This window comes from Paramormyrops kingsleyae, chromosome 17, assembly GCF_048594095.1.
Source record: "Paramormyrops kingsleyae isolate MSU_618 chromosome 17, PKINGS_0.4, whole genome shotgun sequence".
NCBI lineage: Eukaryota > Metazoa > Chordata > Actinopteri > Osteoglossiformes > Mormyridae > Paramormyrops > Paramormyrops kingsleyae.
In genome coordinates, this window is record NC_132813.1 from 11,113,845 (window position 1) to 11,138,809 (window position 24,965).

The following is a 24,965-nucleotide window of genomic DNA, read 5'->3' on the forward strand; positions in this document are numbered from 1 at the left end:
ACATTACGTTGGTACCTCTTATCGAAGTACAGAAGAATTGCTGCCTGTTCCACAAAGCGCGTTATTTCCTGAAAGGTAAGAGAAATCGCTTTCAATGTATAACCAGCGGAATGTATTCAAGGTTATTCAAGGTTCTTTAATGTTTCACAAATTGTCTCATGTGCTCAACCTATTCATTGTAGAATTCAGCGTATACAAGGCATAACTATAATAATTTAATTGTTTTGTGAGGACAAATGTAGCCAAATAAAATATCTGGGGGTGCACGTTCCCCCGGGATACACAGATAATACAATTATTATTTCAGTATTTAAGAAATTGTAATTAAAGTTTAACTTGAGTTTTGCACCTCCAAGCTAATCACATGACAATTTTATGTAATTTGGGTGATCATTTATCATAAAGGAAATTATATCAAATGGAAATGCAGACGCAGTCATTAGACGGCCCCGTGCAGCTGGGTAACAGGAATACCGCACTCCATGGCGTCATGATTGTAAAAAGGATTCCAACAGCTTAATGAAGGCAGTGTGCTTTCTCACATAAACGGTTTATGGACTAAACTTTTGTGAGTGGAAGTGGAACTGGGAATCTTCACCCTTAATTGATGATGAGTACACCCTGGGTGACTGTTTGGAAGAAAAACAGATTGGCCAACGTTAACTCTGGATCCATTTTATTCTAGATAACTGGCTTCAAACCACATCTTGCAGTGCTAGGGATTTCTCTGAGGTTCCACATGATGGGGTCCTTTACTACAGCGCAAGATGTTGAATTACATATAGGTCAGAGGTCTCCAACCTTTTCCAGGATGAGAGCAAAGAAGAAAGTGAAGTGTCACGACTGTTTATCGAGATAATTTTTCCGTTACCATGAGCAGGGCCGTTGCTAAAGATTTTGGGTCCTATGAAAGCAGAAAGCATATCATATTGGGCCCCCCAGTCCAGACCAATCCAGGTATTTTCAAAATCTTTTAGGGCCCCCTGTCACTCAGGGCCCCTTGGATTCATCCTAACTCCGCCCCCCTCCTTACAGTGCCCCTAATCAGGAGAAAATGGCGTCCATGTTCTCGAGATCTTGAGATAATTACTATCACGAGAAAACGGTGAAAGAAGTGATATTACATGGCCTTTCTCGGCTTCCGTAGTGACGATTGTAAAAAAACGATACAATTTTTTATGGCTGTTGTAAAGCTGGGAAGAAACGGTGAACAACCGGATTGTCATTACAGGATCTGAGTCAACCGTGGATGTGAGTTACGGATATGCCAGTGTTGAAAGCCAAATACAAAAGCTACAAAGCAACATAACTAAAAAATAATTAAAACTGAAAACTAAAAGCTAGCCAAATATATATATATATATATATATATATATATATATATATATATATAACATGTGTATGTCCAGTTCCTGTTAGAGACTTTGCCAGTGTCAATAAAGACAATAAAAGGTAATCTGCAATTTTATGAAAATCTATGGAAATAACGTGAGATGGGCCTTAACTTTCTATAACTGATAAGGGTGCAGGTTTGACAGCTGGTCTAAAGTGTTTTATTACTTGAATAGTTTAATACTGTAATAGTCTAACATTATCCTGTAGTGGCAGCCGCTGGAATTAGTTGGATACTAAAACATAACCAACCACATTTTTAACCACACAGTCTAATCAAATTTAGCCCAACGCATAAACACGCCCAGTCTGGCAACACAGTTAACGTAAATTGTGAAGTGTGATTTTTCTTGGCAAATGAACATTAGCGATAATTGTATAACTGAAACTAAAATAACAGTTCAAAAGTTTTAGACAACATCTGAACAGACTAAATGAGCGTTTGACTGAATGCAGGATACTTAGCTCACAAATGCAAACATTGCACATTTTTTCATTTATGTATTCAGGGTTGCCAACTTCAGTTGACTGAAGTGAAATTTTAAATTCGCGACAAGTCTGTGCACACATGCATTTACATGTATGTAACAGTTTTGTTACCTTGTAAATATTCTGTAGGGTTCGCAAACTACCCCGGCACTTTTGATGTAGCTAATTTTTAGGTTTATAATGGAATAATATAGATTTGCCATAAGATATCTGCGTGAACGTCTGAGTCTGAAAGCATGAGTGTCACGCCAGGTGTGTGAGAGTTGGCAATTCTGATATTTGGGATTATTATAAGACTGTTTGGTGAACTACTCTTTATGGATGCGTCAGCTGACTGTTGGAGACCTCACAGATTATTTTGTTCTGTTTTCACACCGTATCAGTGCCTATATTGGAGCAGAAATGTAACGTAAAGACATGCCACAAAGGGTTAAACGTTGAGTACTCTTTTAAGCACTCTTCTGCGATTTGTGCTTGTGCATCACAAAAGTACAGGCCTTTGTTTTACCTTCACAGCATACTGACCTTCTTTGTGTAAGTCTCCACTGACCAATTCCTTCCTCTCTATAACTTGAATATTCTCAATGATCCCTAGCTCTGCAGACCCAAATCCTGCTCAAAAAATAGCAGAGTTCCTGTTTACTTTCAACCATTTTGTGCAACACTCATCAGACTTGGAGTTCATGGTTCAAACCACTCCTCTCACTTCTTCATTCCTCGTCCAATTTCCTTTTGCAGCACAAAGCTCTTCACACGTGCTAAAAGGAAGTCAGTTAACTACGCATCAGTTCCTTTGCTAACACAATGGTGTCTCCACCCAAGTATGCCGGCTAAGACTTTCTTTTAACATTGCCAGCTTTCATGAAAAAGATTACATTTTTACACGGTTGAATATCTGGTCAGACAGATTATTTCGTTTAACATCTCAGTGAGTCAAAACCATAACAAATCTGTCTATGTCCCCTAGAAAGAGTTTTAGTAAACAGTTGAGCAAAAACAAGCAATGCTGCTGATATATAAACACACAAAGATACCATAGTCATAGGTGTTTATCCTTTCAACTGGATTGCCCTGAAATGTTTGGGTATGGGTATGTTCTGCTGGATATTACTGACTTAGAGCGTTCTAGTTAAGGACTAGCAGAGGTCACTATTTCACCAAGAAACACAGAGGCTATAGCCATTAATTCTTGGAATATATGGAGTAGGAATTTCTCTCATTCAGAGTCATTATATATCTTGAGAATCCTAGAACAGGCAAAATACTACAGCCCAGTGTAACAGTAACAGAACCTATGTTCCTATGATTGTCTCATTTGTGAAGTACAGTTTTACGGTTGAGTGAGTCTTTGATCCAGTACCAAGAGTTGACACAGAAGCAAAATTGGAACATGGTGACTTCCGACTGGGTGTGTGCTTGTGTTCAGAGACAGAAGAAGCCATAGCAGCTAATGTGTTACAAGGAATTATATGGAAGGTGAGGTCAACCTATGATAAGATGTCTCAGAAGAGGTGAAGCAACATGCATGCTTAAAGAATGCTCCACAAGGAACTATGATCTTCTGTCATTAAATATCCTCTGAAGCAAGGGGCATTTAGATAGTAAGCAATCTGGATATATTTCATTGTGTAAGAGCACAGAGCTCATACTGATTGCAGAAGTGTAAAGCTTGTCTTCTAATTAACCTATTCCACCTGACTGTAGCAACATTAACTTTATTAATCCCACAAAAGGAAATTTCAGTGTTACTGGTAGCAGCCAAAGTTTAAGACCTGGGATTGTACTACACAAAGTGCCAAAATATGTACACAAAGGCCATGAGGTTAGGTGTGACAAAACAACACCAGTTTGACTGATTCACCTTTGGTTGACAAGAGAAATCTTTTTAGTATCAAAAGTTAATTTATTCAGTTTCTGTCTATGGGTAACAGAAACATCAGATGTCTAAGCATGTTAATGCTTACTTTGCCAAATATGAAAGACTAACAGTGTGATTTTTTGTCATGTCTGCTGTAGCCGTGTGGGGACGGGGCTACTATTTTCGGTTTATGCGGCCCTTGACAATTGTAAATGAACTATACGTATCTCGCTGGAAACAATGCGAGAAAGTTACTGTCTTGTTCCTGTTGATTGTCAGAGAGAAGAGAGGGGGACAGGAAACTTGACAACAGGATTCACATGCATCAGCAATTTACAAACGCATTTCAGTGTTTGGTTTAGCGTGTATATCAACAAGCAGCAGTTTCTGTGGTTTACGTCTATGGTGGTATTGGACAAGTTTCTCCATATCTTGTCTTTACTTTCTTTCCTGCACTGTCACTTAAGTTAACTGCATATTGTTGGTTTCATAATTACATGAATAAGTTGTGCTATGGAATTAGAGCAGTGAGCACAATGGTGTATTTTTATGTTTTTGTGTTCTAGTAGCATTCATCAGCAAAGTATCCATGTCCAGCCAAATTGCCCAGCAATATAGGTGTTATGCAGCTAGCAGGAATTGCGGAATCTATTCAATTTTGAATCAATGAGAACCAATGTTTAACCAACAACTGATAAAACTGTTGATTTTTAACTGCAAGTACAGAAGCAGTATTTTAATATGGATGGGATACCAATGATATGATTGTTTGTGTGACATCTTTGGATTGGAGTCCATGCAGAGTTCCTCATCCTGTCTAAATGACCTATAAAGAATAATTATGCAAGCAAGTAAATGTGGAAAAAAAGTCACAAAAGCCAAAAAAGCTCAATTATGCTATCAGCAAAGCATGCATTTTTACACAGGTATACAAATGGAGTCCTTTTCATTTACCATGAGTACTAATGTCTCTCCAGAAGCAGAAACTGCAGCTGCATAAGGGGGCTGATAGGAGGCGCTGTCAGCACTGAGCTGCCTGCATCCTGGACTTGCTAAGCCAATAGGGATCACAGGACGTGCCCCCAACGCCCTGCCAGCCTCCCGCTGACTGAAATGCCATTGAGCTCCTCTATTAAATGCCCCCTACACTTCCGCCGGTGCTCATGGGTCTCTGCATCTCACTCACCTGCTGGGATAAGCGTGGACTTTGGCAGAGGGATACACAGAGCGATAGAGATTTTTCAACGTTGGCGGGTTTTCCCAGGATGCAGTAGCATCCTGGACTCTTTTTATTTAAACACGTTTATCTGGTCCAAGAAAAAAAAGATGGGCCTTTGTACCATTCAATTTATTTGCCATTTGTGCAACGTACGTAGGAATTCTTGGGTGTTTACATTCCCCATCTTGCACTGCATGAAAGACATAGTATTTGGGGTCAGAGCACAGAGCTATCAGCACTCTGACCCTGCAGCCCTGGAGTATTTGGGGTTAAAAGCCTCCCCCAGTAGTACCAAGCAGAGATATGATAACTAAACCAATGCAGAATTCAAGCCCAACACCATCCGAACGTGGACACAGATCCTTAAATTGCTGAGCGGCACACTACCTTTCGAGAAACTATTGGGTTTCTAAACCACAAGATGTCCATACATGGGTAATCTCCAGCATACAGTAAGCTGTTGGAAAGCTCAAAAAACACTGTTGTACTGGAGATGATAACATTAAAACCAAGAAAGTTCAACAAGTTTGGTGTATTACACCATCTACAGCAGTGTTTCTCAAGCCAATCCTCCGGGGCCCCGAGACGGTCCATGTTTTTGCTCTCTCTCAATTCCCTGGGAGCAAAAACGTGGACCGTCTGCGCTCCATGACCCTATATTGGAACGGCAATATGAAAAACAGCGATAAACATAAAGGCAATGTTTTTTAGCAAGCTGTCCAATCACTGAAGAGGCACATCTCAAGTTGAACTAGTCTGATGTATTAGAAAACAAGGAACTTCCATATTTTAGTGTTCACAGTGAAAAACTTAAATGGAATGTATAAAACATATATATAAGTGATATATAATCTCAGTGGCTCATTAGTGCAACCAAACTGCTCCTCCAAACAGCCCATCATGTGGCTGCAAATGAACACATACAGCGAGCGGACAGAGTTGAGAGGTTCATTTTGTCTTCAACTAAGACGCTTGGATGAATGAATATAAGGATATATATCGTTTACCCATTTGTTAAATAGTTAATGTCGTTGCACATGGCACAAAGCACAATACTGGCTTCTCACAATATTCTCACAATGATGTCGTGTACAGAATAATGTACGCTCTGTACATCCCTCATGTATTATGAAAATGATATATATATATATTGAAATTGCAAATTGGCTCTATGTATTATATGCAAACCTCCAAACACTGACAAAATTGATAAGACTACTCTTCAATGACCAGGCAGTTTTTCCGGTAATGAATGATCATTAGTATAGTGTGAGATTTTTAATGTTACGTATTGGATGTTTGGTCAATAATGAACATTCGATAATTAAAATCCCAGAATGTAAAAATAATCTGGGTGAACATGCCATAAAAACAAGATTTTCATAAAGGGAACTCTATAACTGTTGATTTTTGAAACACTACTTACTGTGCTGAAATAATATAAAAGAACTAGCATAACCACAAAATCAACAGTGTTTTGGAGTTCTCATTATGAAGATCTTGTTTATAGATGTTCAGTAAATGTATCAGAAAGCCATAACGTCACGTAGAACCGTTATTTATGCTAATTGCTTAAGCCAACAAAGAAGACAGTCTGAAACATACATAAAACCAATTTTACATACACGTAAAATCCTGTCAAAGAGAACAAGACAGACGCAAATGCAAGGAGAGTGTATTACGGAAGATACAGCAAAGTATGCTCAAAAGCAAGGACTATGCATTTACTGCACTCTCACCTGCCGGTAAATAATGCTCTTACCCTGTATAGTCCAGAAGGGGTCTCTCAGCTTCAATGCAGTGGCATAACTGATTTGTGTGCCACCTTCTCTGAATACGCTTTGCGTGTGTCTCCTCTGAGGTTCAACCAAACTCTAGGGCTTCTCTGCTTCCTGGCAGCACTGTATTATAGTACAAGATGGTGCTTTTTCCTGAGGAAACAGACCATCCCCTTTCCTCCTCACTCGGGGCTCGACGGGGGGGGCCTCCAATTATACTAATTGCCGTAACTATTCTTCTGCGCCTTTTATTTATTTATTTGTTTACTTACTTTTAAATAGTGCCTGACGTCATCTTACCCAGAATACTCTAGATGGACGCTGGAGGGTAGCTGGGGTGAAAGGGGACAGATTTGGATTTGTTTGGTCATTTCTTTCTCCGACTTCCTTTGTCAGGGTGTTTGTTGATGTGGCTCCTTTTGTTTCTACAGGTAGTTCTCCTACTGTGAGATCCACGGCATTACTTGGCAGGCGCAACCTTTTCTCTAAAGTTTTGGGAAGGAAGGCAGAGAGGTAATGTCTTGGAATGCTGAGCCTCCCTTTGCTCATATGATGTCACAGAGCATACTCCTGCGTATTTATTTAAAGAGAATATTTACATTTCTGGATATCAGTGTATGCAGTCAGAAAACAGTGCTTCGTGAGTTGGTAAATTGTCTCACACACTACATAAAAATCTAAATCAAATAAATTTGAATAATAAGAAAACTAAATTGTATCTGAGGAAATAAATGATACAAGGCGAAGAGTTTGATGACCTACGCAAGTGTTTTCTTTTCATTTGTATAAAATAAATAGGCATTTCTACTGTTGGGTGTGCAAACCTCAACTGATGACGGTTACTGTGTCAGAAGGACAGCAAGCAGCAGTGCAGTCCGGACAACCTAGATCCATGTCCTTTACTGACATCTAGCGGCCAATTACAGAATTCTCAATGTAAATTACATCATACTGCCAATACAAAAATGATATGTCTGTACATATTTTTATTATAATGTTTAATCAGTATTTCATGTTAAATTGATATTATATTGAATTAACAAAACATGAGATATCCATCTATGAAATAGAGAGGAGAAAGACATCCATTTATTCATGCCAGAATTGCAAGCTGGTGGTGGCAATGAAATAGCATAGAGTGTATTCGTGGTACACTTTCAGCTACTCTGTAAGAATGCCACGTCAAATGTGAATGTTTCTGCCAATCAAGCTGATCCATTCATGATAAGAAGGTACCCACTGACTGTTTTTTTTTGGCAGAAGGCCACGACTGCAGGAATAGTTGCCTGAACATGACAGTGAAGTTACCTTAAAGCGGTGAATTATCCAGTCACCAGATCTCAACCGAACGTAAAAGTATGAGTCAGTTCATGAATTGTGAGCTGCTTAGGAATGCGGTCTGGCTGGTGTCTCAAGTGTAAGATAAAGCCAGAAATACATGTGCCCAGAGTTCTTTGGTATTTCAAAAGATATTTTGACATTTCACCTCCAATTTATTTAAAAAGAACCAAGGTGAAAACAAAGCAGCATAAAGTCAATAAGATGCTGTGTTTTGAAGCAGTGACTTTAATAAATAAAAAGCGATAAACATGGGAAACTTATTATGGCAAGCATAATAAAAGATGGTTAAGATGGGATTTCATGGAGATTTATCATAGTGACACAAAATTAATTCAAATGAATTCAATTGAAATTTAAAAAGTCTTAATAAACTAACACAATCAGTAATAACATTTCAAAGGTACATTTTCTTCATTTCAAAAAATATACAAATAATAACCATTTCAAACAATATTAAAACATCCATTGGGAAAAACTGATATAAAATAAAACTATCAATTAAAATGACTCAGGTTATACGTTGTATAAAACCCTGAATTGGTAGTCAATCTCAAAATGGAGCTAAAGTGAACGTTACAAATTTTAGAAAATAAAAAGTAGAGACTCATTAGTACTGCATACAGTACCCACTAATACAACTACTGGACTTTAAAAAAAATGTCTTGTGCAGAATTTCATTGACAGAAGAAAATACTTTGCCATTTATTGCTTTCTTTTATCTAAATGTTTGTTTATATTACTTAAACCTTTCAGTTTTGGACTAATCTATAATATTCAGGATTTGGGAGAACAGAAAGCAGGATTGTTTTTCAAGGTGCCATTTTCCCAAATTTAGCTTTCAGAATAACCATTTAAGTAATGCTAATAATGAAGCAGATGACCAGACGGGGGCCCAGATGGAACGCAAATGTAAGTGGAACTGGGACAAATAAAAGCAATTATCTGATGCAGGCTTTACACAATGGTGAGTATGTCATCTATCCATTCTTTCTCTATCCACTTATCCTGGACAAGTCATTAGCATGACATTATAATGTGTTTGTGACATTGACTAAACATACTCACCAAAGTTAATTATAGAAACGATGTTTTTTTTATGAGAATTTAATTTCTTTGTTTTCAGTAAATGACAAGTTTAATTGGAAAGGAAAGTTGACCAAACATACAATGGATGTATCAAGACACCACTACATTGATTCGTCTATTCAAAGGTACAGCTCTTGTCAAGAAGCTCTAGAAAGTAGAAAGCAAATATACCGAAAGGAACCATGATATGCAGACTTTAACATTTTCAGTATTATTTTCCAATTAAAACACACTGCATTTGGATATATGACCTGAAAGAGTTACAGAAATATAACAGATTTTTAAAATTATTTTTATTGTGCCAAGTGCATTTTAAAGCCTATAAAAAGCAATACGTGGGAAAGGTTGTGGCTCTATTCTTCTTCTGTCATCATTCAAAGGCTTACGCTTAGCAAGCAATGTACCACTCTGGCACATGAACCAAACAAAATGGTTTCCAAGGTCCTTCTTTAGAGAAATCAATCTTAATAGGCTTAATCAAAGAGGTACAGTCTGACTGCTTGAACAATACCCATTAAAGCAAAATCAGGAACTGGCCCCCACCAGAGCTCAGATCCTGGGTCAGTCTGTCACCCATCATCAATGAGGTATCAAATCTTTCATGTACATGGAGGACATGAGAGGGACAATGACATCATTGACAGCGACAGGGTCTCTTCTTAGAAGTGGTACTCAGTCACAGGACTGAGGAGTTAAAGGGCTTCATGCAGGGAACAGTAAGTTTAAGTGGGAGTGACTTGAAATGAAGGTGACCTGTTCCCCAGCTGCTGAAGGCCCCGTTTGGGCTCAGCGCATGTGGGTGTGCTCCATGCCGTCGTTCTGCAGCTCCTCCTGCTTCTGCAACCCGTGCAGCTTCACCACCAGCTCTTTGATGAACATCTGTGGAGAACAGTAGTTTGGTTACACCAAGGATAGTCTTAAAGCCTTGTAAGTCATAAAGCCCAGCAAACCACCAGTTTGCGAGCTCGAGGTGACAATGCAGCTCAGTCTGCAATGTCTTTTTTTTAACGGTTGTAATGAAATCAAGGGTGAGGAGGGGCCTGTATGGGGCCAGGACAGGCTGGCACTGTTATTCATGTGGAATCGCTGTGGAGACGAGTGTCAGTTGCATTCTCCTGGCAGTCTGAGACAGCTATATAGCTGTGAACATCTGTGTGTGACAGAATTAGTGCATAAGACGATTTGTTGTTCTGCATGTTTGCATATAACATAGTAAAAATATATGACACTGTGTTTGTGTACATGCGCAGTTTACGAACGTTCAAACACAGAATCCCACAATTAACACCATGTCTTTTACTTAGAAATCCATATTTGGTATGAATTTGTGACCTTTAATGACTTTACAGAAGAATCCTCTTGTACAGGAAACGATGGATTGAAATTGATGCCATGGTGGTGACCCAGTCCTTCTTTCCTACAATATTCTCATTATTTTTAATTCAAAGTTTGGATTTGCAGTCCATTTAACCTACTGTGGTGTACAGTCAGTTAAAATCTGAAACAGCGATATTTTCATTCCAGAAAAATAAAATGATCAAAATGCCTGGAGATACCTTGTGTGGGGCAGGATAGGAAGATGGACAGAGACCTGTCTGCTTAGAGTGTTAACAGACAATTCAAACCAGTCTCAGGATATATAAGCAAAATATCCTTCTTATAACTGTGAACAAACTAAATAATCCTAACAAAAACGGGCCATAAGACACAAAAATATGCTAAAAATTACTGTTAATGAGCAATAATAATGACCTAATACTGATTCTGAGCACTAAAAAAAATCCTGATCTTTTATTCACTATTGTTTAAACAGCTATACTTGGAAAACAATACAGCATTTACTTGGAAGTCAGGATAATAGTAGAATGTGCAAAAAGTACCACAGCAAAAATGGGCAAATTCAAAGGAACTTCTAAAACACGAGCTTTAATTAGATTAATGGCTTTATCAGCAGCGTGCACCGTCAGCAGATGCTTGTCACATGACAATGAAGGTCTCATATGGTGATATCATACTAATAAATATTTAACACAGCTTTCATGAAACAAAGAAATTGATGACGACCATAAAAGCGAGAATATATAGGTCACATTTGGGATGAGATACAATTTAATATATACAAACTGCATACAAAGTATCATCTTCCAAATTGTGTCATATTTGAAATATTTTAATATAAAATTAATACATACGTCTGTGTTGTTACTGCAGGCATGAAGAATCTCCTGGGGTAAGAGACATTTTGTGTGAATTCGAAGTGGCTGACTATGCTCAGCTTATTTACACCGACACCTTAATTATATCCAAGTTTTCACCAGAGCATTTTAAATTACACACTGATAAGTATGTAAGACGATCCGCTTTTTATGAAAGATACAACTGAATATACAGTCCCAAATATTATCCTCACTATTATCTGAACATAAAGCATTGCATTACATTGCTCAGGAATCCAGGTTATACCTTTCACTCGGAGATTTACAGTATGGTATTCTAGGCTCTCTTTCTGGACTCATTAGCCACCTACCTGCAGCCTGTGTTTTCGCTCTTCATCACTCTGCAGATCCAGCAGCTCATCAATATTCACTTCCTCGGGCATCTGTTCCTCCTGCGGAGGGGGAGTCTTTATTTAATCAAATTATCGAGAACAATTTTGATGTCAGGGGAAAATGCTAGCTATGCTGATTTATGCTGTATACACCTTGCCAACCTCTGTGCTGTAGGAAACCAGTGTAGTGCAGGAAACTCACACTAATGCAGGAAGAGCATGCAAAACATGCAGAAAAAGAAATATGAAAATGGATGTTGAAGCCTGCGGACATATGTGATAATAATATATTGCAACCTTTCAGCTGTGTAGGGCTTATCGGTTTCATGGTAAACCACAGAAAAATTCCAGACAATTAGTATTACTTTTTCAAATTTTAGTTAACATTAAAACCGTGGCTGATTATCACGCATCGAAAAACTCACGTTAAATACTGTCCAACATCAACCAAAGTTAGCAACAGTCTCTCAGACGCAGGAGCTCGGACACAGCATGCCAAGTGGGCTTGTTTTGCATTAGTGAAAACATGTGGAAGGTAGTGACAGCTCTCCAGAGGTTTTTAATGCTAATCCATATTTCATATGGTTTTCATGTGCTTCAGAAGGTACTGGCTATGTCGTTATTTTAATGCTTAAACAAAAAAAAAGCTGCCAATGTTATTTATGGTTTTCAATATAAAACTTGAAATGATCTGTTTGTGTATCACAAGTTTTCATTTTTTAACATTTTCAGAAAATTTTAACAATACTGAGATAATATTGATGATAATTTTGGTCACCATAATCATGATTTTAGATTTCTATGCTGTTTCATCTCTACAAAAACAAACATGGTTTCCTCAAGAAAAGCCCACCAAACCTCTGGGAATGTATCTGTCGAAACGCTCTGCATTCTCATATCAGCACGGCGTAAAGGTCAACCAGCGAAGATTCACATGGCATTCTCCTGCGGGGCCTCAACGACCTTTCTTTCAACTTTAAATGTCACAAATAAGCTTTAAGGTTGAAGTTTATACAGCCATTAGTGTGTGAGATACACAGTAAATGAGTTCAAATCACTAAATTGACAATGTTCCTTCATATTGTTTGTCTGACTTTAATGTCCTGGGAAGATCAAGAAAAACTAATGTGACCATTCAAGTCACTTGCAATGTTTCAAGGATTTGCAAGTGTGAAAGACATATTCCTGTCACTGGTTTAAAAACTTCTCATAATAATAAATAACAGAGAGAGCCTTGTTTAGAGGAAGCAGAACCAGTGCAGGCATCATAACAAACCTGAGGGACGGGGCCAAGATTTTCATGGGGCGGCAAGGCAGAGGGGGGAGATATGGACCAAAAACCATATTTTTAGGCAGAATAGCAGTACATGAGATTACTATGTATACAAGGGTTGGACAATGAAACTGAAACACTGGCCAAAATAGGGTTTGAGGTTTCAAGCCTTCATACGCACGGCCCGGTGGCCAATCTTCAGTGATTGTACACTCCATCAGTAAGAGCAGAGTGTGAAGGTTGAAGTAGCAGAGCAATAGCACAGCTGTACATAAAATATTGCAATTCACACAACATAATGAGAGCCATATCACGGTTCAGAAGAGGACAAATGCGTGCACATCGTGCTGGTGCATCTGTGACCATGACAGCAAGTCTTTGTGGTGCAATGATGGTCAAGATGGGTGTGTCACTGCCAAGGACTATCAAACCATTCTGGAGGACCATGTTCACCCAGTGGTTCAAACATTGTTCCCTGAAGCTGGTGCCATGCAAGGACAATAATATGCCACTGGGAGAAAATGGCAGATCATCTTATTTGTGTTAGGATGAAACCTTTATTAATAAATAAAACTCAAATAAAATAGAAGCCTGTGTTCCTCGTGGGTGGGGGGCACAACCCATGCCATCAGGCATTAGCAGAGGTGGAGATTTGAAGTTCAGAGAGTACAAATCCAGACCAAGATTTTGTTTCAGCCAAACAGCTGAGTACTCTGTGACTGTTACTCTTTACACTCAACTGGTTGGCTGAAACAAAATCTTGGTCTGGATTTGTACTCTCTGGACCTGAAATCTCCACCTCTGGGCATTAGTTTATGTGATGAGGGAGGCAGTGTACGTTGTTCAATGGTCAAAATGCAGGAGGTTGAACATAAGAACATAAGAACATAAGAACTATACAAACGAGAGGAGGCCATTCGGCCCATCGAGCTCGCTTGGGGAGAACTTTAATAGCTCAGAGAGGTTAAAATCTTATCTAGCTCTGATTTAAAGGAACCCAAGGATTCAGCTTGCACTACGTTATCAGGAAGACTATTCCATACTCTGACTACACGCTGTGTAAAGAAGTGCTTCCTTAAATCCAGTTTGAAATGTTCTCCCGCTAATTTCCACCTATGGCCACGAGTTATTGTATTTGAACTAATGCTGAAGTAACTATTCGGTTGAACAGCATCCAGACCTGTTAGAATCTTATAGACCTGGATCATGTGCCCCCTCAGTCTCCTTTGCTTGAGGCTGAACAGATTTAGCTCAAATAACCTTTCCTTGTATGACATTCCTCTAAGACCAGGAATCATTCTTGTGGCCCTACGCTGCACCTTTTCTAAGGCCGCTATGTCCTTTTTAAGATATGGTGACCAAACCTGTACACAATATTCTAGGTGAGGTCTCACCAAGGAATTGTATAATCTTAGCATTACCTCCCTTGACTTAAACTCCACACACCTGGAGATATACCCCAACATCCTATTGGCCTTTTTTATTGCTTCCCCGCACTGGCGAGAATGAGACATGGAAGCATCAACATACACACCAAGGTCTTTCTCATAATCAGCTAGCTTTATTTCAGTAGGTCCCATAAAATACCTGGACTTTATATTTCTGCTCCCTACATGGAGTACCTTACATTTGTCTATGTTAAATTTCATCTGCCAGGTGTCAGCCCAGTCACTAATTAAATTAAGATCCCGCTGTAGCTGCTGAGCTGCTAGTTCAGTATCTGCTACACCACCCACCTTGGTGTCATCTGCAAATTTCACCAGTTTACTGTATATATTGGTGTCTATATCATTTATGTAAATTAGGAACAAAAGTGGTCCTAAAATTGAACCCTGCGGTACCCCACTATGAACGCAGGCCCACTGTGACATCGAGCCTGAGCCTGTGACATCGAGGACAATAATGCATGGATGTATCGGCTATTGGGGAGAAATCTTATGCGTAAGCAATGCCTCATGCAGTTCTGCATATTACTCCATTATTTTGATTTAATGGCACCAGGCCGAAGCTCACCTTACCCTTTTCTCTGAAAAGTCAGACTAGCTAGAGAAAGATCACTCTTTTCAGCTATATTTTCAGATGATAGAAAAACGTTTGTTGGTTACACCACTTGTTTCTGTTTTTAGTTGTTGGTTTTAGCAACCTAACTGTGAACCATTTATACGGTGACTCAGGAAGGCTCCAACCTGCAGCACTAACCTACAATGTTCTAATCATCCACGTCAACTTAGCCCAACCTTTGAAATTGATACCACAATAATTCGTTACACTTACTGCGTCAATGCTTTTCTGGAAGCAATCCTCTATGAAAAAAGAAACCATGACAACATTTTCTAAATTGAATCTCAATGATTAGAGGTTTTCTTTATGCCGCTCTAATAACCTTATCATGCACTGATGAACTGCATATCAAACAGCAAAATTCTGCACCCCACACTTGCTGCTGCTGCAGCGAATTGATTGAAGATCTACTAGCTTTTGAACAATAACATGAGTTCATGCCCCAGGGCATAATGTGAATTCATGGGTTTCTGACTGTGACTTGTTTCGCAATTATGTTGCTCAGCACGATTATTCAGTAAGTGTAGAATTATTATTGGTTCTCCAAAATTCTGGAACACATTTGGAAATGTCTTTTCAGTTCAAATGAATGGTGTCTGTTTCACTCTGGTATAAGCACAAACTCCTTGAAAACACTAAGGTGTAATTAAACTTTCATGTATACTGTTAACAATGGAAGCAGCATGCTGGCAATCAACGAATGTTAGAAAACAAACATCACCAGCATCATGTGCAGCACACAAACACAAAAAACTGCTTTTACAGACGTTCACTTTAATGCCGAAACCAAAACACAGCACATTAGCTTGGTTAATATTTAAATTAAAATATGTGCAAGGTGAGCATTACACAAAACCAGACAGCATAACATGAATTGTATAGCTGCCTAGTAGGATACCGCAAATTCTTAGTTCTTGGGACACAGTGACTTAGACAATGCATAGATTAAGGGAAAAATTTCTTCATACCTATGCATTACATAATTCGGGGTTTTGTTTCTCAAGGAAATCAATGAGAGATTTTCCGGTTAAATAATCTGTGGAACTTGTTTCCTGAATAGGTAATGCACCATCCCATTCAGGGTGTTACCCCGATGTGTGCTTTTTGCTGCCTGGTTAGGCTTCAGCTTCTACATACTTGTACAGGATAACCTGTTGGGATATGGACGCAGGAGGCCATAAAGTGGAGAAAGTTAGGGTGATTCTAAGGGTCCCTGACTGACTGAAGGTGATTGGATTGGTCTGGGGACCCAAAATCTCTAGCAACACCCCTGTATGGATGGATGAATGAATTTGTCCAGCTGAAATACACCACACCTTCATCTAACTGCATGTAATAAGCCAAAAAACTCGTCTTACTCCAGAATTTAACTGACCTCATTTCAAGAAAAGGGAAAAATTAATAGCAGAAGCCACTAAACACAGAAAATTCAAGTTCACTTAATAGACACAAATATTAATGACTTGACACCTTCAAGTTTCATAACACCCACTGCTTCATTAAAAGGACTATAGTTGTAACTACAACAACTTAAATGAGCATATTATATATTTTTTCAATGTTTGTATCAAAATATTTTTACATAATCACTTCATTTGGGGGAAAAAAACCCAACTCATTTAATCGAGATATAAACTAAGTGTAATGACATTTGAACAATGAATATGAATTCTGTGTTGTAGAAGAAAAGTTTTTCTTGACACATAGTGCTCATGGTTATATGTTTTGGATTTTTACAGAAATATGGTATTCTTGCAGGCCACAGATTTTAAGATAGAAATGTTAAAAGCAGAAAGCCCATCTCTCGTCCAGCTGCTGGTATTTGAACCCCGAACCCTGGATGCGTGAGACAACAATGTTATTCACTGAACTATCATACCACCCTGAAGCAAAACGCTTTTTAAAAAACTGTTTTCTTAAAGGTGAAGCAACTTAAAAGGTGAAGTAAACAATTTAGTTTATGGATACACTTGGCTCTGTTTTCACTAGCAATATACCCAACAGAGCCTGAACATTTGATTGCAAAGGAGACGGACAGTAAATTCACTGGGTTACATATTTTTTAAATGTGGCGGATATGAAATCAGAAATTGCAGTATGTCATTCATCTAAACCCATGTACGCGTGGTTAGCAGAGTAATCACACCACCAGTGCGTCCATGAGCAAGGCCTTAACCACATCTGCTCCCGACATCCTGTTCAGCTGTGCTCTCTGACCTTCTCTTGTACGTCACCTTAGACAAAAATAATAACCAAAAAAAACTGCTACCTCCTTTGATGGTGCTACTGATTCTGCATGCTAGACTTGGACCATAAAGCTCTCCAGGAGTTTCACCGGCACGCGCGTGTAAAGACCATCTTGAAGTCCAGGATTTGTCCAACTCTGCCATTTCTGTTTCATTCCATGTTCGTGTTGTCATGCTGCTCCGAGATGTGACCTGACCATCTGCTGTGTAGCAACGCCCATTATGTTGTGATGGAAAAAACCAACTAACGAAAGGACCACCCGCTCTGCACTCTTAAACACTACATACCACATGGGCCTTAATTAAACTTCTTCGCCGAATCATGCATGTGGTTCTGCAGTTATTATCTGTGAAGAGTGTAATTCTGCTACACTCTCTTTCACCTCACTAGACTCTTGTAACCTTAAGAAAGATGAATGTTACATTTATGTAGTGCTTTTCAAGACACTTAAAGTGCTTTATAGAACCAGTGGGGAGCCTCTTGAACCACCATCTACCTGGGTGATGTGACGGCAGCCATCCTGCACCAGTACCTGCACCACAGTACACACACCAGCTAAGGTGGAGAAGGGGCAGGACAGAATTCATCAGTTAGATATAGGGGATGGTTAGGAGGCCAGATTTGAGAGAGTTACAGTGGCCAATTTTAGCCAGGATATTGGGGTACCGCCCCTACTCTTTTGAAAGACGCCCAGGGATCTTTTATCACCTCAGAGAGTCAGGACCTCTGTTTTACGTCTTTATTGCCTGATTGGGTCACCTTCAGCGAGTCCACCAACCTGCTACGTATGGTACCCTGTCAACAACCGGGCTCTGTTCAGAAGTAAATGCAAACATATGCAAACACACACTAAAATCCTAGTAATGACCTGTGTGTGTGTGTGTGTCTGTGTAGATCACGTTTATATTACATTGTGGGGACCAAATGTGCCCCACAATGTGATAAAAACCTTTTATTTTGATGTTGTGGGAAACCATTTTTCAGGTCCCCACAAAGATTTGTGAATGCAATCAAAAAACTAAAAATGCCAAAAGTCTCATATTTTGTTTGGTTACTTATGGTTAGTGCTGGGAAGGGGTTAAGGTCGTCATGTTGTGATTACAGTTTTCCCCATAGAAAAGAATGGAGTTCCTAAAAAGATATAATCACAAACTGTCTGTGTGTGTATGTATGTGTATGTGTGTGTGTGGTCAAGTATATATTACACTGTGGGGACCAAAAATGCCTCCAATTTGATAAAAAACCTATTATTTTGACCTTGTGGGGACATTTCTCCATTCCCCACACAGGGGAGATTATAAAAATCTGTGAATGCAATAAAAAAAAATAAAAATGGCCAAACTCTTGTATTTTGTTTAGTTACTTATCGTTAAGGTTAAGGCTGGGTAGGGGTTAGGGTTGTCATAGTTGGGATTATGGTTATGCCCATAGAAATGAATGGAGAGTCCCCACAAAGATACAGGTGCCTAATCAGTGTGTGTGTTTTTGTGTGTGTGTGTCTACAGATGACAGTATGCTGCAGGAAATGTGAAAAAAACAAGAGTCCTTGGTATTAATGCTGGTTACTATTCATGTGAAAAGTTATTTTTGACTATTTGTGGTTTCTAGAGCAACACCAACAGAAATATTAAAGTGCCATTTGCTACAACTAAAACGAATAAGCACAATGTGAATTAATTTCTACAATTATTACAGCAATAATTGCATATCCATTGTATTTTCTCTACAAGCCCATGCAATTGTAGCACAAACTGTACCACAAACAAATTGACAAGGAACAATAGCCCATTGTTAGCCCAGGATAACAACAAAACCATCTCAGCTGATGCCTCACTTATCTTTGAGTTGATTGGTTGATTCCACGGTCACTCTTTATTAACTGCCATCCTATTCGGTTTATTTTACTGCAATGAAACTTTCTATATTGTACTCCTAACTGGCTACAGAATAGATTTTCGCATTTGACATGCTCTTAGAGAGCATCTGTTTGTTGGAGACCTTTTCCTAGGGGACAACACCTTTCATTTGTCTATCTTCCTTGTTAATTTCATAGCTATTGACAGGGAGGCTGATATTCTTGTATCTGCCACTGCATACAAACTACCCTCAATCAACAGAGGGGAAAAAAATCTTTTATTGTGAGAATACTGGCATTGAAAAAGAATGCTTAATTAACGACATCACTTATAAGTGACAAAATTTAACCAAAGCACTTTCCCTCTTCTAAGAGAGAAATTAACGACTCATGGTGTGGTCGACCGGGGGCAAAGCCAACCAGGTGTAATGGGCCTGCATTCAATTGTCTGGGAGTAGGATACAGCCCTCCCCCACTCCCCTGCCAAACAACACAATCTTCCAGATTGATTATTGCACTGTCTCTCTCAGCTACCATGCAGGGGCCAGCTGTGCTTTCCATATATGGCCGTAACAGCCCTGGTGTGGCTTGGCTCAGGCTTTTTCAGCAGTCCCCAAGGGGCTGATATACCCATTTCCTTTCATGGCCTCCCCCCAAATCGGAGCCTCGTCTCCCACTGTGATCCAGAGTCATGGCCCATGTGCCAACATCTACCACCACTTTTTCCTCCAGATTCCAGTGACCAGGGTCTGGGCCAGAACTACAGATTTTGCATTATCAAGATCCCTTTCACATCAGTTGTCCTCTCTAGCATCTGTGTATCATTAATACAAGACATTGCTACTCATATTTACAATAAACTGAAGTTGTTGGAAATGATTAATTAAGTGATTTAAGTAATGTTCCAAAAAAGGCAATACAAATGGATGTGCAAAAATAAAATACCAAACATCTACAGCACATGCAAAATCCTGAAACTATAGGTTCTTTGTTGCTGAACCAGCCCCTGATCTAATTTTATATTCAGATATGTGGCACATTGGTTAATAAATAAATACAGAATAAATACAGAAAGTGTACTGATCACATTTGTATAGTTTATGCTAGTTCACTTTCATCGTATCTTAACCCGAAGGTTACCCATATACACGGTGCTACAATTGTCGTTTTGGAGTATAAGGACAGCAGCTGAATCACACCCATTTTCTGTCCTGTGCCTCGCGAACATCGCTCTTGAGTAATATTTTTTGTCATACGCTTCATTATCAGCAAATTGTAAAACAGTATGTCAACTCATCTATAACCACAGGATGAATTCCCGTAATTCTATCCCTTTGCGCGTCACGTTGGCCGGGTGTGGAAAGATTGTATTTACTGATGGTTATTAAATGTGTGGTTCTACGTTTCATTCTACTGGCATGTCAAACTGTAAAAACTAACAGTGATCATAATTATAATATAATCCAACACACCGGGCAGCTGCTGTTCTCTTGTTCTAAAACCTACCCCATACTCTTGAAGAAAATTCAATGAAGGAGAGAATAATTAAAGAACACTGCTGGGTATAATGTGTGACAGACAGACCTTTGATTGCATTAAATACATGTTCAGATAACAACAGTTTGCACTCACCCTGCCCAAATACAGCTGGTCCAAACTAGAATCAATCCATTTTTCCACGTCCAGTCGTCTTTGCAGCTCCTTTCTGTTGTATTTTACAGTCACACGAGCTTGCCTTTTCTGAATACTGAGTCCGGATTCCCTAGTTGCCCCCCGGTTCGGAGAGTGGACTTTATTGTTACACCGTCTACCGACTCGGTTCGCTGCCATTGCCACCTTTAGTTAGACACACACACGCACATTCAAGATACCACAAGTGCTTTAGCGAAGCAGTGCTGGAAACAGCGGCGATCAGACGGTTTAAACGGCGTGACAATCGCAACGAAGTGCTTCTCTCATGGGTCTTAGTGCCCCGAGTATATACGGCTATTCATGCAGATCGCGACTTCATAATAAACTATTATAATAAATACATTATCAATAGTCATGGGCGTAAATGTCCCCCCCTATCCGAGGGTTGTATCCCCCAAAAAAATATTATTTAAAAAATCGCACTATCTATTGTGAAAAATATATGTATGTATACCTAAAATAATTCTGTAAGTAGAAAAAAAACAAACGCAAAAAATGCATTTAGAAACAGTTGAGTTCCCCCTCCCTTTCCTCACAGTGGTTTGGCCAACTGCCTGCTTTCCCTGTTCATCTCACCTACTCTACACACACGAATCAGGTGTGTGGCTGCGGCTCAATTAATGTTGAACTCCAGTAAGTAGGGTATTTTATTCACTTTAAATAAAGAGATTCTCTTTAATTTAGTTGATGCAGACTCATTCATAAATTAGTTGCGGCAAAAATGCTGATTACCGGTGTAATTTTCCATGAATCTGCTATATTAGCGATTAAAATATTACTTTTCTAGTTAACGTTAGCTTGTTTACAATAGCTTGTTGCATAGTGCACTGCAACTAACACGCCAAAGCCGTTTCCCATGCATTGTTTTATTTGTGACGACTTGGCATAATGTTAACGTAACATTAACGGCCACAATTAGCATATTGTTTAGCTGTGCATTTACTAAATGAGCACTGCGCTACGTCCGAACTGACCCCACTGTATTTTTTGTATAATCAATTTCTATTATGCATTTAAAGTCATGTTTAAATTTTATTGTATGTTGATGGCTTGACTGTAAACAACATAACAAACAATGCAATAAATAGTTTTGAAGAAAAATCTGCTTTGTCATTGAACCTGAGAAAAACTTTGAAAATAACCATAATGACGCAGTCTGCGATGGGCTGGCCCCCCATCAAGGGTTGTTCCCTGCCTCGTGCCCACTGCTTCCGGGATAGGCTCCGGACCCCCCGCGACCCAGTAGGATAAGCGGATTGGACAATGGATGGATAATGACGCAGTCTCCATGCTACAGTAATAATGATAGAAGCAAAGTTTTTCATTGTGGGGACATATCTTTATAAGTACAATTTGACTGCATTATTTGTGTCCCCTTCAAAAATTGCTCATGAGAAATTTTATATTTATTGTCCCCCCCCCCTACTGTTAAATGAAATTTACGCCCATGTCAATAGTGGGGAGAAACAGAGGTAGCAATAATGATATCTTATTATGCATAACAGAGGTAATTAAATGTGATTTATTTAGAAGTATAGCGTGTTGATGTTAATTAATAGCATTTATACATTTTCGACTATTACATGAAAAACTCATGCAGAACATTTTACAAATAAAAAGCGACATCATTTATCTCCAAAGAAATTTGAAAACTAATACAGATATTAATGACCTCATCAAAAAGAAAATATGTTTTGTACATCATTGCACTTCCCAGTCCGGTTTCTGCGGCGCATTTAATGAAAGATAGATCACAACTTCGCTTGCGTTTGAACGAATAAAAGTAAAACAAAATCGCATTTGGATAAAACGGCATTTCACCGGACACAACACCTGAGACAAAATCTTAATACGGTCAAAAAATAGGGGACCTGCGAACCACGATAAGTGTAAGAGATATTAAAAGGGCTGAACATGAGTTTCAAAAGTATTGATTCCCCTAAATAATATCACAAACAAGAACAGACAAAGTGCATTTCGTTATGAAATTCTGTTCTTTTCAGTTGGTTCAGTGTCCAGCACAGCCGTACTGCTTCGGGTAGCAGATGCTCATGAAGGCTCACCCCCCCCCCCCCCCCCCCCGCCGCACGTGCCAGGAAATGTATGACTGACTTTCGCCTATTCCGGTGTGCCTGAGGTGCAAATTTCAAGTGGCATATGTGTAAAATTCCAACAATAGCCATCACCATAGGGAAACCCCGCTCTCACACAGGAAAAAAAAAAATCATTAAAAAATATTTTAACAGTTGACAATACCGTTAAGTACTGTCACGGCAAGAATTTTAAAAAGCCTCAGAAGGTCTGTAACGTTTGCTTATTTGCCAAGAAGAGAATACATATGCATTGAGATTAACCATTCGCAAAATAAGGTTGATGTAAGTGAATGAGGTCCATGTTTTCATTTTGTTTTTATGTACAGTAGGTGAACAAAGAAGGGTTTGGGGATCTGTCCATTGTCTCTGTTCTTGCTTAGTTTGAACTACAACAACCCCACTCATGTTTGGCATTATACCTCTAATTCTTCTTACTGGATCTCCTTGAATGGAAAATAAGCAAAAGCAAAAAGAGATTAATTCTCTTAAAACTACATAGGTCTGGGATCCCCTATACATTTGAGTCAAACTATAATTTTTCCTCTAAATAACTTAAAGATATGCCTGGTTTAGGCTCACTGCACCTTGAATATGTTCATTCTTGTTCATTATGGCAGCGTTATTATAAGACGTATAATTTGGGTATAGCCCATAGCCATCGGTAAGTTTGGCAGTGAGCTGTCTGCCGTACCATTACTTGCTGACTGGCCACCCATTTCTGCTATCTCATCATCCATAATTACGTTAATGAGGCCCAACAGCAGATGGTGTTTTAATAATTCTTGGGATTTTGTGTTGTTCTTTTTGCCCACCGATGGTGGGGTAGTTCTCTTTAACTATATGAGCCTTTGAAATGAATGAATATTTGTTAAACTTTGTAGAAAAAATGCACATATTGACCAGAGGACTACTGTGTATGTGTGTTTGCATGCGTGCGTGTGTGTGTGTGTGTGTGTGTGTGTGTCTGTGGTGGTGGGGGGGGGGGGGGGGGGGGGTGTTCAGTTTTACAATACAGTAGCAGCAATAATTATGTTGCCATACTGGAACAATTATCAGTATAACAGGTGTGTTTTAAGAATCAGAACTGAGGAGATTAACAAAACTCTTGTTCACGCTTGGTTTTATTGTTATTTTTCTGTTACTCTAGTGTAATCTATCTTGTGTATGGAGTTTACTGTTTTTTATAAATTGTATTATGTCGTTTAATTAATGCAAGGTGACCTCGAGTGTGCTGAATTGCGACAATAAATAAATAAACAATAATAATAACAATAATAATAATTATTATTAATGGTAGTTTGTCTCCTGGAATATAGTATATTATAGTGTATAGCATCTACCTGCAACGTAAGCGGGTCTTGCTTTAATAAAGAATGAAGCTTTACATCTTTTCATATTGTAGCGGTCCGTGTAGCCACATAAAAACATAATGACCTATTGGTAATGCTGAACGAAATTTCTTCCGCCTGGGACACCAGTGCTGTACTGAACTTAGACTGCCTCTAGTGGAATTCCTACAATATTTCCTGAATGTCTAATTACTTGTCAAATGATAGGATATTTTACAAATGTATCACACGAAAAACTTTTACAAACATCTTACCCTTTCATCTTATAGGTTCTAAAACAGTCTCAATGCCTACATTTAAAAATTAATGAGCTTGTTGCATTGTTATTTCGGGTAACGTGTAAACCACCGCGAAGGTAGGCTATTTCTTCTCATCTAGCTGTTGCCTATTAATAAACAATGTAGTTATGCTCTCTTGTCACCTTCGGCCTATCGCTCCAGTTAAGTATGATTATACGATTATACGATTATACTACGATTAATCCCAACCCCCCCAATCTGCCAAAGTATCTGTGCCCCTCTGTCGATTTGTGCCGCACGTCTATATTTTAATTACATAATTTGCGTTTTATATTATTGATTACGATAATCATCTACCTGAATTACGTTTGAAACCACCAAATTGTTTAATGTGACATGGAGACACAGGAAATGAGGAATCTAACAAAAGCTAAGTGTCCAATGT

The 24,965-nt window shown here is 38.9% G+C and overlaps 2 protein-coding genes across 6 annotated transcripts in view; both read right to left on the reverse strand.

Annotated features, from left to right (window-relative positions):
• The window catches only part of exoc3l2b (exocyst complex component 3-like 2b), a 35,025-nt gene extending 28,154 nt beyond the window's left edge, over positions 1–6,871 (reverse strand). The window contains exon 1 of one of the 5 annotated variants that reach the window (XM_023812170.2): positions 6,721–6,871. The gene's annotated coding sequence lies outside the window, so the exon portion shown is untranslated. Of the gene's footprint in view, positions 1–15; positions 64–6,697 lie in introns of those variants that run through there. The other 4 variants (XM_023812174.2, XM_023812175.2, XM_023812173.2 and 1 more) reach the window with 4 other exon arrangements.
• A 1,411-nt stretch (positions 6,872–8,282) lies between these two features.
• Positions 8,283–21,085, reverse strand: ppp1r14ab (protein phosphatase 1, regulatory (inhibitor) subunit 14Ab). Its single transcript, XM_023812200.2, has 4 exons — positions 20,780–21,085; positions 11,691–11,771; positions 11,356–11,388; positions 8,283–10,042 (listed from the first exon to the last, which is right to left on the reverse strand). The coding sequence occupies exons 1-4, from the start codon at positions 20,975–20,977 to the stop codon at positions 9,950–9,952; spliced, it is 405 nt and encodes a 134-aa protein (XP_023667968.1). The 5' UTR covers positions 20,978–21,085; the 3' UTR covers positions 8,283–9,949.
• Between the last annotated feature and the right edge of the window lie 3,880 nt (positions 21,086–24,965).

What these genes read in the sequence shown, in the direction of transcription:
- ppp1r14ab (XM_023812200.2), bottom strand. Translation starts at nt 20,977, where the DNA reads ATGGCAGCGAACCGAGTCGGTAGACGGTGTAACAATAAAGTCCACTCT. An exon ending in AGCGAAAACACAGGCTGCAG is followed by an intron (nt 11,389 to 11,690) that starts GTAGGTGGCTAA and finishes CTCTTACCCCAG; the next exon opens with GAGATTCTTCATGCCTGCAG. An exon ending in CCTGCAGTAACAACACAGAC is followed by an intron (nt 10,043 to 11,355) that starts GTATGTATTAAT and finishes TGTTCTCCACAG; the next exon opens with ATGTTCATCAAAGAGCTGGT.